This window comes from Salvia splendens, chromosome 2, assembly GCF_004379255.2.
Source record: "Salvia splendens isolate huo1 chromosome 2, SspV2, whole genome shotgun sequence".
In the NCBI taxonomy this organism is placed as follows: Eukaryota; Viridiplantae; Streptophyta; class Magnoliopsida; order Lamiales; family Lamiaceae; genus Salvia; species Salvia splendens.
Genome location: NC_056033.1, coordinates 13,723,182 through 13,739,413, shown reverse-complemented (window position 1 = coordinate 13,739,413; position 16,232 = coordinate 13,723,182). Strand labels below are relative to the sequence as shown.

The following is a 16,232-nucleotide window of genomic DNA, read 5'->3' as shown; positions in this document are numbered from 1 at the left end:
CCTCGGATGACCGCTATCCCTCCTTTAGTAGGGATCTTGATGGTGAGGTGATAGGTGGAGCAAACGGCCCGAACTGTGTTGAGCCAGTCTCTTCCCAGGATGACGTTGTACGGGGACCGAGCTTTCACCACGAAAAACTCAATCATCGTACTGGAGCTAGTAGGCGCTTTCCCCACCGTGATCGGAAGGCTGATAATACCTTCAGGGCGGGTGTCCTCCTGGGTGAAGCTCTTCAGGGGAAGCGGAGCCGGACTGAGCCGAGCTGGGTCCACTTCTAGCTTGTCGAAGCACTCTTTAAAAAGAATGCTAACCGACGCTCCTGTATCCACAAACACCCTGTGGATCAGCTTGTTTGCCACTCCGGCTTGGATGACAATGGCGTCTTGGTGAGGAGAGATGGCCGGGACGGGATCAGCAGCCGAGAACGTAATCACTTCGTCCTGCTTCAGCCTTTTATGCGTTGGCTCCTCTCGATTGGAGCCTCTGCGCTCTGACTTTAGGGACGACTTGGTCTTCCCGGCAGGGAGCGCGTCAATAGTCTGGATTACTCCATCATATTGCGGCTCGTCATCGTCTTCGGGATCCGGCTGCCTTTTCGGATCCTGAGGAGCGCAGTTCGCACCACTCTGCTTTTTATTCTTCTTTGGCTGCTTACTTCGGTATTTTTTCAATGTCCCTGCCTTCACAAGAACATCGATGCCTGCAGCCAAGTTTCTGCACTCCTCAGTATCGTGACCGTGGTCTTGATGGTAGGAGCAGTAGTTATCCTGTGGTCGGCGCGCGGCTGATTTCGTCATCCGCTTTGGCTTTTCGAACAGGTCAGAGTGCAGTTCGAAAATTTCCGCTCTCGGCTTGTTCAGCGGTACGAACTGAGCGGGCGGCTTCTCGGGATTGAGACGAGGTCCCAATCTGTCTTGCACCGGAGCCCTTTGAATTCTTTCAAATGGAGTCCGGCGAGGATGCCCCTGATCGCTATGATCGGGCTTCCTTCTGTCTCCTCGGGACGATGAGCTGTCTAACGACCGTTTGCGACGGTCTGCCTCATCGGCCCGGGAGTACTGGTCCGCAATGTCCCACATTTCCTGAGCTGTCTGCGGACCGCACTCAACGAGCTTCCTGTAGAGAGCTCCGGGCAAGATTCCATTTTGGAATGCCGAGATGACAAGCAGATCGTTGAGATCGTCTACTTGCAGGCATTCCTTGTGGAATCTTGTCATAAAGTCGCTGATTTTTTCGTCGCGACCTTGACGAATGGAAAGCAGCTGAGCCGAAGTGATTCGGGCTTCCGCTTTCTGAAAGAACCTCCTGTGGAAGGCATCCATTAGATCTCGGTAAGATCTGATGCTGCCCTGGGGGAGGCTATCGAACCACCTTCTTGCGTTCCCGATGAGCAGCTCGGGAAACAGCTTGCACATGTGGACCTCGTTGAGACCCTGGTTCGCCATGTTATATTGATAGCGCCCCAAGAAATCGTGAGGATCCACGAGCCCGTCGTAAGTCATCGACGGAGTTCGGTAGTTCTGTGGTAGGGGAGTTCGGGTGATGTCGTCCGAGAACGGAGTCTTCAGTGCTCCGTACACGGCGAATCCGATATCTCGTCGGTATGGAGGAGATTGAGTTCTCCTGTGATTCCGGTACCGAGGAGGAGCTGGAATATGTGGGGGACGGGGATTCTTTCTCCTGGGAGATGCGACACTACTGCGGTAGTGACTTTCTTGTGCGGAGGGAGAAGGAGAATCCGTCGTTTTCGTCTCCGGCTGCTTTTGGCTTTTTCGCAGGAAGGTTAAGAATTCCTCCTGCTTTTCAGCCAAAAACTGCTTGACAGCCTCATTCAAATCGGGCTGCTGGGAAGACTCAGTGGGACGATTTTTGGAGCGGCTTGTTCCTTCGCCATGAGAACTGGTGGTGGATTTATCCCTAGGCTGTTTTCCCGACCTATGGGATGGATTGGCTTCCTCCTGGTTCTCACGGGCTGGAATACGGGTATTCTGCGATCTGGTATGCATTTTTTGGGTGGAAAAAATGGATCAAAAATTCGCTTTATCACAAATTTTGTTCTCTGCTTCCCACAGACGGCGCCAGTGATGAATCCGCGAATTATTGACGTTAATAAATGCTGGTAGAGAATGAAGATTATGACACAGAATTTACGTGGTTCGATTTACTGAAGTAAATCTACGTCCACGGGAAGAAGGGAGGGCAAGATTGTATTGCTTGATCTGGGATTACAGCTTACAACACAGACTTGCTATATGCTATTTTATCTCTAGAGAGCTTAACCCTTTTCTATCTGATCTAAGTTCTATTTATACATTGAACTAAGGTCGTGGTTTGCAGCCCCACTAACAAGATCGTGGGTGAGCAATAACTGCTCAATAACTGCTTCGTACCACTAAGTAGATCGTGGGTATAGCGGAGGTCGTGGAGGCCTTTCATGAGTCCACTAACTCCTAGTTCGGTCGAATGCTGAGACCGAACTGCTGGACTTTACCGATCAGCTCTTGCCGATCTGAGAGGAGAGCTTGACTGGTCGGCTTTTACCGAGCTGTAGGCTGAGTCCGAACTCTTTGGTCGTGCCGAACTCTTTGGTGCCGAACAGGTACTCTTTCTTGGGCTCTGGGCTGATGGGCCGTCACTGTTATTGGGCTTGCCATTAGGGTTTAGTTCGTACCCCATCACCTACTATTCTACATTTGCACAATTTAGTGTCGTGCATCCTCCAAATAACAAAATACAATAAATAATTATAAAATATTGCTACACACCATTTAAATATTTTTTAAAAAAATTGTAATTACCAAACTCGGCTGATGGGGTACGAACTAAACCCTAATGGCAAGCCCAATAACAGTGACGGCCCATCAGCCCAGAGCCCAAGAAAGAGTACCTGTTCGGCACCAAAGAGTTCGGCACGACCAAAGAGTTCGGACTCAGCCTACAGCTCGGTAAAAGCCGACCAGTCAAGCTCTCCTCTCAGATCGGCAAGAGCTGATCGGTAAAGTCCAGCAGTTCGGTCTCAGCATTCGACCGAACTAGGAGTTAGTGGACTCATGAAAGGCCTCCACGACCTCCGCTATACCCACGATCTACTTAGTGGTACGAAGCAGTTATTGAGCAGTTATTGCTCACCCACGATCTTGTTAGTGGGGCTGCAAACCACGACCTTAGTTCAATGTATAAATAGAACTTAGATCAGATAGAAAAGGGTTAAGCTCTCTAGAGATAAAATAGCATATAGCAAGTCTGTGTTGTAAGCTGTAATCCCAGATCAAGCAATACAATCTTGCCCTCCCTTCTTCCCGTGGACGTAGATTTACTTCAGTAAATCGAACCACGTAAATTCTGTGTCATAATCTTCATTCTCTACCAGCATTTATTAACGTCAATAATTCGCGGATTCATCACTGGCGCCGTCTGTGGGAAGCAGAGAACAAAATTTGTGATAAAGCGAATTTTTGATCCATTTTTTCCACCCAAAAAATGCATACCAGATCGCAGAATACCCGTATTCCAGCCCGTGAGAACCAGGAGGAAGCCAATCCATCCCATAGGTCGGGAAAACAGCCTAGGGATAAATCCACCACCAGTTCTCATGGCGAAGGAACAAGCCGCTCCAAAATCGTCCCACTGAGTCTTCCCAGCAGCCCGATTTGAATGAGGCTGTCAAGCAGTTTTTGGCTGAAAAGCAGGAGGAATTCTTAACCTTCCTGCGAAAAAGCCAAAAGCAGCCGGAGACGAAAACGACGGATTCTCCTTCTCCCTCCGCACAAGAAAGTCACTACCGCAGTAGTGTCGCATCTCCCAGGAGAAAGAATCCCCGTCCCCCACATATTCCAGCTCCTCCTCGGTACCGGAATCACAGGAGAACTCAATCTCCTCCATACCGACGAGATATCGGATTCGCCGTGTACGGAGCACTGAAGACTCCGTTCTCGGACGACATCACCCGAACTCCCCTACCACAGAACTACCGAACTCCGTCGATGACTTACGACGGGCTCGTGGATCCTCACGATTTCTTGGGGCGCTATCAATATAACATGGCGAACCAGGGTCTCAACGAGGTCCACATGTGCAAGCTGTTTCCCGAGCTGCTCATCGGGAACGCAAGAAGGTGGTTCGATAGCCTCCCCCAGGGCAGCATCAGATCTTACCGAGATCTAATGGATGCCTTCCACAGGAGGTTCTTTCAGAAAGCGGAAGCCCGAATCACTTCGGCTCAGCTGCTTTCCATTCGTCAAGGTCGCGACGAAAAAATCAGCGACTTTATGACAAGATTCCACAAGGAATGCCTGCAAGTAGACGATCTCAACGATCTGCTTGTCATCTCGGCATTCCAAAATGGAATCTTGCCCGGAGCTCTCTACAGGAAGCTCGTTGAGTGCGGTCCGCAGACAGCTCAGGAAATGTGGGACATTGCGGACCAGTACTCCCGGGCCGATGAGGCAGACCGTCGCAAACGGTCGTTAGACAGCTCATCGTCCCGAGGAGACAGAAGGAAGCCCGATCATAGCGATCAGGGGCATCCTCGCCGGACTCCATTTGAAAGAATTCAAAGGGCTCCGGTGCAAGACAGATTGGGACCTCGTCTCAATCCCGAGAAGCCGCCCGCTCAGTTCGTACCGCTGAACAAGCCGAGAGCGGAAATTTTCGAACTGCACTCTGACCTGTTCGAAAAGCCAAAGCGGATGACGAAATCAGCCGCGCGCCGACCACAGGATAACTACTGCTCCTACCATCAAGACCACGGTCACGATACTGAGGAGTGCAGAAACTTGGCTGCAGGCATCGATGTTCTTGTGAAGGCAGGGACATTGAAAAAATACCGAAGTAAGCAGCCAAAGAAGAATAAAAAGCAGAGTGGTGCGAACTGCGCTCCTCAGGATCCGAAAAGGCAGCCGGATCCCGAAGACGATGACGAGCCGCAATATGATGGAGTAATCCAGACTATTGACGCGCTCCCTGCCGGGAAGACCAAGTCGTCCCTAAAGTCAGAGCGCAGAGGCTCCAATCGAGAGGAGCCAACGCATAAAAGGCTGAAGCAGGACGAAGTGATTACGTTCTCGGCTGCTGATCCCGTCCCGGCCATCTCTCCTCACCAAGACGCCATTGTCATCCAAGCCGGAGTGGCAAACAAGCTGATCCACAGGGTGTTTGTGGATACAGGAGCGTCGGTTAGCATTCTTTTTAAAGAGTGCTTCGACAAGCTAGAAGTGGACCCAGCTCGGCTCAGTCCGGCTCCGCTTCCCCTGAAGAGCTTCACCCAGGAGGACACCCGCCCTGAAGGTATTATCAGCCTTCCGATCACGGTGGGGAAAGCGCCTACTAGCTCCAGTACGATGATTGAGTTTTTCGTGGTGAAAGCTCGGTCCCCGTACAACGTCATCCTGGGAAGAGACTGGCTCAACACAGTTCGGGCCGTTTGCTCCACCTATCACCTCACCATCAAGATCCCTACTAAAGGAGGGATAGCGGTCATCCGAGGTGACCAAAAGAGAGCAAAGGAATGTCTGCAAATTGCGCTTAGAAGTGCCGAGCAGTCAGATCGGCACCACCAAGCATAGCAATCACAGCAGCCGGAGTCAGAGGCGATGACCGAAGTCATACCGGAGCCGAACTCGATGACAGTTCAGCTGTACGAAGACGATCCATCCAGAACGGTTAAGATCGGCTTCGCGGGAACGCCCCTACTTCGGGAAAAAACCATCCAGCTCCTCAAGGAGTATAAAGACGTCTTTGCATGGTCTCCGTTGGACATGACCGGAGTGCCTCCCGAGGTAATCACTCATCGGTTAAATATTGATCCTTCAGTCCGGCCGATAAAACAGAAGCAAAGACTCTTTGCGGCAGAACGAAGTCAAGTCATCCATGACGAAGTCCGTCAATTATTGAAGGCGGATGTGTTATTCGAAGTGAAGTATCCTTCGTGGGTGGCCAATCCTGTCATGATCAAGAAAAAGGAAGGAGGATGGCGGATGTGCATAGATTTCACCGATCTAAATAAGCACTGTCCCAAAGATTGCTATCCCCTTCCGAACATAGATAAAAAAGTAGAAGCTTTGATAGGCTTTGAAATTTTTTGTTTTCTTGATCTGTACAAAGGATACCATCAAGTTTTAATGGATGAGATTGACGCTTCAAAAACGGCCTTCATTACTGATTTCGGCATTTTCGCTTATAAAAAGATGCCATTCGGTTTAAAGAATGCCGGAGCCACTTATCAAAGGATGGTAGACAAGCTTTTTCGGCACCTGATTGGAAAGGAGGTCGAAGTGTATGTTGACGATATAGTCGTCAAAAGCAAAAGCACTTCGGAGTACGAGCACAACCTCAAGTCCACTCTCGACGTACTCAAGAAAGCCAACCTCAAACTTAATCCCCAAAAGTGTACCTTTTTGGTAGATTCGGGAAAGTTTCTGGGTTGTTGGGTTTCAAAGGACGGACTCAAGGCAAACCCCTCAAAAGTTCAAATCGTTCAGAACATGGCAATGCCGAAGTCCATACATGACGTGCAAAGGCTTACCGGATGTCTAGCCGCACTGAATCGATTCCTTTCCCAAGCAGCCGAAAAGCAACTGCCGTTCTTCAAGGTGTTGAAAAAGGCACCAAAGTTCGAGTGGGGAGCCGAGCAGAAAAAGGCCTTTGACGAGCTCAAAAGTTATCTAGCCGAGCTTCCTATTCTCTCTGCTCCAACCGAAGCCGAAGTAATATTCTTATACTTAGCGGCATCGGATCAAACCATCAGCGCGGTGCTTGTACGAGAAGAAGGCCTAAAGCAGCTTCCCATCTACTTTACAAGCCGAGCATTAAGAGGTCCAGAAACAAGGTATCAACCTCTGGAAAAAATTGCTCTGGCATTAGTAAATGCAGCAAGGAGACTGCGGCCATACTTCTATGCTCACAAGGTATGCGTCTTAACTGATCTGCCACTTCGGCAAGTGTTGACCAAACCAGAAGCATCAGGCAGAATCGCCAAGTGGGCTATAGAGTTGGGAGAGCACTCAATTGAATATCTACCTCGGAAAGCCATCAAGGGACAAGCCTTGGCAGATTTTCTTGCAGAAGCAAAGTTCGATCAAGCAATTCCTGTTATTGCCGAACAGAAGAATTCTGCCAATGCCGAACTAGCACAGCCCTTGGAATCCGAAGTAGAGCTGCCGGACTGCTGGAGCGGGTTCGTAGATGGAGCTTCGAACAAGATGGGAAGTGGAGCTGGTATTTTACTTGTCGCTCCTGACGGACACGAGGTAACCTACTCACTTCGGTTCCTATTCCCCACTACTAATAACGAAGCCGAGTACGAAGCCCTCCTGGCCGGACTCCAGTTAGCGCAAAGTCTGCTCGTCAAATCTCTCAAAGTCCATTGTGATTCACAAGTCATAGTAAATCACATGTTGGGTACAAGTGAAGCTCGTGACGAGAGAATGAAGAAGTACTTGGACAAAGCGCAAAACATCAGCCGAAGTTTCTCCTATTTTCGGATAATCCGCATTCCCAGAGCGGAAAATAGCCGAGCAGATACCTTAAGTAAGTTGGCCTCAGATCCGAACTCAAAGGCGGAAGAATTAATGCATCGAAGCATTGATGAAGCCGAGGTACATTCAGTATCCAGCTCGCCGAACTGGATGACGCCGATCTTGCAGTATCTGGATCAAGGACAATTGCCCGAGGATAAGAGAGAAGCTCGGAAGATCACATGCCGAGCACTTCGGTACGAACTTCATGAAGGAGTCCTCTTTAGAAAGTCTTACCTCCAGCCGTTATTGCGGTGCATAGGACCAGAAGAGACGGACTACATCCTCAGAGAAGTTCATGAAGGATCGTGCGGTAGCCACATCGGAGCCAGAGCTTTAGCTAAAAAAGTTCTGAGATGGGGATATTATTGGCCAACCATGGTACAAGAGGCAGTGCAGCTCGTCAAGAAGTGTACGAAGTGCCAAATTCATGCAAATGTCCCAAGGATGCCGCAGACCGATCTATACACTATGCAAAGCCCTTGGCCTTTCATGCAATGGGGCATAGACATAGTGGGACCACTTCCTCAAGCTCCTCGGCAAATGAAATTCCTTATCGTTGCCGTGGACTACTTCACGAAGTGGGTGGAGGCTGAACCATTAGCTACGATAACGAGCTCAAAGGCATTGGACTTCGTCTGGAAGAACATAGTGTGCCGATTTGGCATACCCCACATCCTCATCTCGGATAATGGGACTCAGTTCACCGACAAGACGTTCAAGAATTGGTGCCAAGAGCTGAACATTCAACAGCGGTTCACTTCGGTCTCCCATCCCCAAGCAAACGGACAAACGGAAGTAACGAACCGGATTCTGGTGAAAGGGTTAAAAGCTCGGTTAGAACAAGCCAAAGGACAATGGGTAGAAAATCTCCCTCAAGTCCTGTGGTCCTACCGAACTACACCCAAAACCTCCAACGGTGAAACCCCGTATAGTCTGGTGTACGGCACAGAAGCCGTAATTCCGGTGGAGATCGGTGTACCCAGTCCCCGAACTCTAAATTTCTCCTCAGAAATGAATGACGACGGACTGAGAGCCGAACTAGATCTCGCCGAAGAAAGAAGAGAATTGGCGTGCATAAAAGCAGCCAAGTATAAGGAGCAAGTAGCCCGGTATTATAACCAAAGGGTGAAAAAGCTTCAATTTCAAGTGGGAGATCTCGTCTTGAGAAATAACGAAGTAAGCCGAGCAGAAAAGCTGGGCAAACTCGAACCCACATGGGAGGGTCCGTATCGGGTGTCAGAAGTCCTCGGCAAAGGGTCTTATAAATTGACTCACATGTCAGGAGAACAAGTACCCCGAACATGGCACGTCTCCAACCTCAAGAAGTTCCACTTGTAAGAGACAAAGTCCGGTCAGTCTGTCTTGTGTCTAGTTCGGTCATAGGGGTACATGTTTTTATTTGTTTGTTTTTACTTGTACTTTTTACTTGTCGTTTTATAAAAAGTTTAAAGTTTTTTCTTTCGTCTTTTTCATTTTTTCTCTATGTGTTTTGTCTCTATGTGCTTGTCGTCTCTTACAAATGGTACCAAGGTATATCGTTCTTTAAAGACTGATCCCCTTTTTAGATCGATTATTAAAGACTATTGTGAGTCCAAGCTTCTAAGGAGGATATAAGACCACAAGTCAGCTTAACAAGCAGTCCGTCTGAAACGAACTGCAATAAGCCAACGATTGTGAGTCCAAGCTTCCAAAGAGGATACAAGACCGCAATTCAGCTTAACAAGCACTTCGTCTGAAACGAACTGCAATAAGGGAAAGTCCGATCCACGCGATAAACCTCGCCGAATTAGGACGACCAAGTTCGGTCAAAGAAGTTTACCTCATAAGACCGGGGACGACCATGTCTGGTCAAAGAGGTTTACTGCATAAGACCACTTCGGTTAACTGGGAAAGTCCGATCCACGCGATAAAACTCGCCGAATTAGGACAAGGGAAAGTTCGATCCCGGCGACAACAATCGCCAAATTAGAACACAAACCAAGTCTGGTCAAAGATGTTTATTTCATCAGACCAAAGACGAGTCCGGTCAAAGATGTTTATTTCATCAGACCAAAGACGAGTCCGGTCAAAGATGTTTATTTCATCAGACCAAAGACGAGTCCGGTCAAAGATGTTTATTTCATCAGACCAAAGACGAGTCCGGTCAAAGATGTTTATTTCATCAGACCAAAGACGAGTCCGGTCAAAGAAGTTTACTTCATAAGACCAAGGACCAAGTCCGGTCAAAGAAGTTTACTTCATAAGACCGAGGACAAGTACGATGAAATTTTTTCGCTAAGCTGTAAATACAGTGTTAGAAGCGAAAACAAAATTTCATTTTTCAAATCTTGTTCGGCATACAACTCAGCTACCCTACAAAATGGCGTTACGCTATTACAAAGGACTATTCTACTGTCCAGGGTTGCTGAAGTTAAGCCACCTATCTGCAAAATCCTCTGGAAGCCGAGTTCGGTTGTTCCGAGCAGATGAAGAATAAGCAGGTCGACGAGATGCTATCCTCGACCCAACGCCTCTTCCCCGAGCCCGAGAAGTCCTAACACCTCGGCGATGAAGAGTCTCTGCAATAATCATCTGCTGATCTTGCTCGCTCATAGTCACAACTCCTCGGCGAATTTCAGTCCGTCCCTGTCTTGACGATTCCGGTTGCTCCTGAGCCCGTTCTCGTCTTGACGTTTCCGGCTGTTCCGGAGTTCGTTGTTGACTGGAAGTAGGATTTTGAACAAGGGAACCAGAGGCTTGATCTGGAGTGCGAGCATCTGTTGGCACGACATGCCGAAGGAATCTTTCTATGGAGGGGCGCCGAGAAAGAACAATGTCGTACCGAGAAGCCCAGCGCCGTAATGATTTCACAACTTGTTGGCAAGCCGAGCTCTCCAGCGCATTGTTCCTCCGGAGTACATGATATTCCTCCCACAGTTCGTCAACTCGACTCTGAACATCTGATATGGTCAATCCCCCGCGCACACGGATGTAATCCTCGTACGCAGTCCTCTCAGCAACGGTCGTATTCAGCTCGGCCTCCAGATCCTTCTTATCGGACTCTAAGTCCTTATTATCGGCCTCCAGCTTCACTAAACGAGCCAGAAGCTCGTCATTCTTCGTCTGATCGGCTATAGCTCTTTTCTCAGCTTCGTCTAAAGCCGAAGAGTACAGCCGTTTCCAGTGAAGTATCTCCATCTCCTTGAGTACAAAGCAGCTATATTAGTTCGGCAGCTGTACCGAGCAGATAGTAAAATACAACAGGAATAAAGGCGAGTACGAAAAGCTATACGAAGACAAGTGTAGAGAATTCTTTCATTCACAAGGAAAATTTTTTACACTAGGAGGGCTTCAAGGCCATTTTACAAGGAAGAAACTAGACTAAGAGAAGGGAGACGAAATCATACTCCGCCAGCTTCGTCTCCGGCTCCTTGGTCTGGTTCAGCTTCTTTCTCCTGAACTACCTCAGCCTCCGCCTCGCCTCCTGCCGGCCTCGCCTCCGCCTCCTGATCGGCCTCCTTCTCCGGATGCCCGGCCCGCTCGACTTCGGCTTCCAGCTCCGGCGGCTCGGCCTCACCCTCTCCGTTGTAAGTCGAAGCGGGTGAAACGGGTCCCACGGAGGCAAAGATAGCCTCCAGGTTCTCGTCCCGATCAGCTCGGCAACTCCGGACTCGGTCTGCAGAAAGCAGGACCGAAGATGAAGCGAGCTCCTCAAGGAGCGGCAGATTCTGAAGCCGAGCTGCTATTTCTCGGCTGTACAGAGGCAGCACGACGTCGGCCCCCTGCTCGCCCTTATCGGCAATTAGCCTTACCAGGCTACCGACAAAGGCCGAGAACTGGCTGCTCAAAAAGAGTTTCTCCGTGTAAACACGGAGAGCCTCCCCTTGGGCAACCACGGCAGCAGCATCGCTCCGCTTCGTCTGCTCTCGCTGGATGACGAGCTGGTTTTTGGCAAACTGAGCTTCATCCTGGGCCGAAATCCTAGCAGCTCTGGCCTTCTCAAAGTTAGCCTCAGCCTGTTCGGCCCGATGACAAGCAGCCGCCAACTTCCTCTGCATCTCGGCATAGTCATTGGACGCTTTGGAGAGTTCGACGGCGACGAGCTTGGAGAGCATATCGTTCCTCTGAAAATGAATAAAGAAAAAAGTCAACAAAGGGGCCACAAAAAATACAGGAAAAAAGCAAGGCCAGAAAATCAAGAAGAGAATTCACCTCGGCGAAGTCCGTGGGCCATAAAAACGGCTCACAGATATGTTCCGAAGGAGGCGCCAAGACCACGTCTTTCTCTGGCGCTCTCGGGGGCTTCTGGGCCTTCCCCTTCCTACTTGCCGAAGTCGACTCCGGCTTCTTCGGATCCGAAGAGGTTTTTTGCCTTTTCGGAGTCCTCTCGGCATCAGACGCCGAGCTGGTGGTTTTCGGCCTCTCCGGCTCCTTGGACTCCGAAGATTTGCGGCTAGCCTTACTCAGCATGTACACTGCCAAAAAGCAAGAAAGCAAAGTCAGATTTTCTTCGTTAAAGCAGTAGAGCATAAAGATAAAGAGAAATCCTCACCCTCGGCCTCTTCGTCCGAAGACGAGATGTCGAACACGACGTCGCCCTTGACGAGCTCAGACTCCGTGTATTGTTTCCTAACTATGGGAATCTTGTTGAGCTCGCCATCGAGCTCGTCCAACGGTTCAGGCCGAGGGTGACGGATAACGGACTCCGGCCCTCTCCAGGGAAAACTAGGAGCCGCGGTCCTATCATAGTAGAAGAAGCGATTTTGCCACTTCGGCCACTTCGTTTTACAAAAGGCCCTAAAGGGCTGTAAAGGGATCAAGTAAAACCAAGACCCCTTCCTCTTAAATTGAAAGAATTTAAGGATCGCCTTCAAAGACAAATCCCTTCCTAACCTACGGAGTTCGGCAGCGAAGGCCGACAAGTGCCTCCAAGAGTTCGGAGTCACTTGGCCTAAAGGAAGCTGAAAAAAATCTAGTAAATCTATAAAGGCAGAAGGGAGGGGGAAACGAAGCCCGCATTCTAAGCAGGCCTCGTACACGGTGGCGTACCCCTCCGGCGGGGAGTCAGCCCTATGATCACCGTCAGGTACCACCGCCTTCCCCCCAGGAAAAAAGTATTTTTCGGGTAGGGATATCACAGTATCCTTACTCAAAATACTAGGGAAATACTCTACGGTCTTCTCCCCGGACTCTTTCCGGCCAGAAGACCCCTTATCCCCTTTCCTACCGCTACCCGACTCCGAAGAAGAAGAAGACATTTTTCTTACTTTTTGAAGATGAAGAAAGTCTGAAGAAGCTCTTGAAAGCGGAAGAAAATTTCTCGAAAAAGAGAGAGTATAGAAGACGCAACAGCAAAAGTGTTCAAATGAGGAAGAAAAAGCATATTTATTAGATACGGGAAAGATTTCGAGATCGTTGCGCCGTTTCGAATCCCACCTTTTCAGGATTCAACGGCCGGATTTTACTGTCGCATTTAATGCAGGCACGCGCAAGGCATGTCCCCTGACGTCAGCCTCCCCCTTACCATTATCCAGAATGCCGAAGTGACTCACCTCGCCGAAGTGATTCACTTCGCTTTTCGGGGGGGGTAGTGATGGGGTACGAACTAAACCCTAATGGCAAGCCCAATAACAGTGACGGCCCATCAGCCCAGAGCCCAAGAAAGAGTACCTGTTCGGCACCAAAGAGTTCGGCACGACCAAAGAGTTCGGACTCAGCCTACAGCTCGGTAAAAGCCGACCAGTCAAGCTCTCCTCTCAGATCGGCAAGAGCTGATCGGTAAAGTCCAGCAGTTCGGTCTCAGCATTCGACCGAACTAGGAGTTAGTGGACTCATGAAAGGCCTCCACGACCTCCGCTATACCCACGATCTACTTAGTGGTACGAAGCAGTTATTGAGCAGTTATTGCTCACCCACGATCTTGTTAGTGGGGCTGCAAACCACGACCTTAGTTCAATGTATAAATAGAACTTAGATCAGATAGAAAAGGGTTAAGCTCTCTAGAGATAAAATAGCATATAGCAAGTCTGTGTTGTAAGCTGTAATCCCAGATCAAGCAATACAATCTTGCCCTCCCTTCTTCCCGTGGACGTAGATTTACTTCAGTAAATCGAACCACGTAAATTCTGTGTCATAATCTTCATTCTCTACCAGCATTTATTAACGTCAATAATTCGCGGATTCATCATCGGCCTAATGCAATGATCGGTTGTTTAATTTAGAATAATTCATTATATAACTCTTGTATAGATTTAGGATAAAAAGTTGTGGAAGTTTGCCAAAAATTCTAGAATCACCGCATAAATAATTTGTGGTAGATAAGCTCTACTATATCTAGAAAAAAAAAAGAAATGACGTGTGCTACAATACAAGAAGATGAAATTAAGAGAAGGATAGGTCATAGTTAACTTAATTACACATAATTGGTAAGTGGAAATATAATAAATCTTCTTCATTATTGTTGACAACTCCTTCTATAAATTAAGATTATCACAATCACAATCACAATCACAATCCATAAACGAAAAGATAAAGATGAATTCGAAAATGATCTCAACCAGCATTCCATTTGCAGGCCTTTCAAAATCCAACGAATCTCCCAAAACCAAAACACACAAAATGTCATTCAATTCGCGGCGGGTCAGAATCCGAAGGGCGAGGGCGCAAATCTCAGGCGTGTATGCTCCGGCCCAAACAAAGGAGACACTGTACGAACTGCTGGGAATTGCAGAGGACGTGAAGAGCTTATCCGACATTAAAAAAGCGTACAAACAGATGGCGAGAAAGTACCATCCCGACGTATCTCCACCGGAGCAAGTGGACGAGTACACGAGGAGGTTTATTATGGTACATGAGGCCTACGAAACGCTCTCTGATCCCCAAACCAGAGCTCTCTACGACAGAGACTTGGCTTTCGGTGGTGGATTTTCTCTCTCTCCCCAGGTACACACACACCTCCCATCCCCATCAATTATTATCTCAATTCAATTTAGTAAAATTCAAACTTCAAAAAGTAGTATTGCTAAATTTGAGTGTGTGTTGGGTCAGGGAATGGAGGAAAAAGAGGAGTGGAGGAGCAGCTGGGAGTCACAATTGGACCAACTGCTGCAGCGACGCAATTGTAGGGAGAGGTCGTCGTGGGGGGCTCGAATGCGAAATTCTACTAATTAGTGGACTACAAATTAATTTATGTAGATTATAATATATGTAGTGTGAATGCAAGTTGCAAAGTCGCGAATTGTATAAGCTGTTTTTTAGTAGTTACTTTTTAGAAAGAAAAAAAAAAGTTATTTTTCCCTCTATTGATTTTCTTTATTTTTTTACTTCATAACTATAGCTTAATATGGATTGTCGTCAATTAATACAGAGAGCAGAGCACACTGATTTACGATAAATATAAAATCAATTTGAAGTGATGCAATATGATTGTAATTTCACTACAAGAAAATCTTCATTTATTTGTTGATGTGCACGGTTACCTACTGACATAGTATAACTTTTATAAAATATTCTCTCCGTCCCGAAAAAATAATAAATCTAGTATAACTTTTATAAAATATTCTCTCCGTTCCGAAAAAATAATAAATCTTTCAATATTGATTCGTGTTATAGTAATAATTCATTTCTATATCTGGTAACGGTTTTTTTCTCAATGTAGGTACATATTTTATAATGACACAAAATTTTAAAAGGATTTCTCAATGTAGGTACATATTTTTTAATGACACAAAATTTTAAAAGGAAAATTAAATGAAGTAAGTAGAGAGGAAAATATAATTTAATATTATAAATTTATTTTTAAATATAAAATATGAATATTTTAAATGAAACAAACTTAGAAAAAAAGATAGATATCTTGACTCTTGAATGGGACGGAGGGAATGAGATGGACATCTTGATTCTTGAATGGGACGGAGGGAATGAGACGTTTACAAATTATCCATAAACTCTGGTCCCAAAGTCTATTTTTCCCAAAAGTCGAAAGGTGTATTTTATATTAAATTTAAAATATTAGAATTAGATAATGACAATACTGTGTCCCACAGCAGATGTATGATTTATTGCCTCTTCAAACAAATAAACGGTCTGATATAGATTCAGTCGATCAACATGCCCTCGCCCAATTTAAAAGATAAAATACCTATTGCTAGACGTCACCACGGTTCGGGAACCGGCGATTTAAAAGATAAAATACCTATTGCTAGACGTCACCACGGTTCGGGAACCGGCAGTTCACGGTTCGGAACCGCCAGTTCCGGTTCAAGAAATGAGTGAACCTGAACCGGCCAGGCCAAGGTTCGGCGGTTCCGGTTCGTGAACTGTGAACCACCGGTTCACGTGAACCGCAGGAACCGCCGGTGCATATCCGGTTCCGGGCCGGTTCATTTTTTTTTATACATTGTAAATTTGTAATTCAAGTAAAAATGTAAATATATTTGCATAAATAAAATTAGAATAAAGCGATGTACAAATGCAATTTTATTGATACAAATTATAACTTCAAAATTACAAATTACAACTTTAAAATTGCAAATTACAACTTTAAAATTACAAATTACAACTTAAAATTTACAAATTACAACTTAAAAATTCTAAATTACAAAAGACTTAAAGTCTTGATTACAATTTATAAATTACATATTCGAAACAAAGGGGAGAAAAAAGAAATAAAGGAAAAGGACTTGAGCTCAACTTAAATTTAAAATTTAAGTTGAGTGTCTACGTATCCTCAATGCT

General features: G+C 46.9%; 1 protein-coding gene across 1 annotated transcript; it reads left to right on the top strand.

Moving 5' to 3' along the window:
• Positions 1-13,926: 13,926 nt before the first annotated feature.
• Positions 13,927-14,797, top strand: LOC121768382 (chaperone protein dnaJ 20, chloroplastic-like). The gene is made up of 2 exons (XM_042164877.1): positions 13,927-14,438; positions 14,544-14,797. Exons 1-2 carry the CDS (start codon positions 14,031-14,033, stop codon positions 14,664-14,666), a joined length of 531 nt encoding a protein of 176 aa, XP_042020811.1. The 5' UTR covers positions 13,927-14,030; the 3' UTR covers positions 14,667-14,797.
• Positions 14,798-16,232: the final 1,435 nt, after the last annotated feature.

Excerpts from the sequence above, each read along its gene's own strand:
- LOC121768382 (XM_042164877.1), top strand. The coding sequence starts at position 14,031 with ATGAATTCGAAAATGATCTCAACCAGCATTCCATTTGCAGGCCTTTCA. Across the intron at positions 14,439-14,543 it reads GATTTTCTCTCTCTCCCCAG|GGAATGGAGGAAAAAGAGGA; the intron begins GTACACACACAC and ends GTGTTGGGTCAG.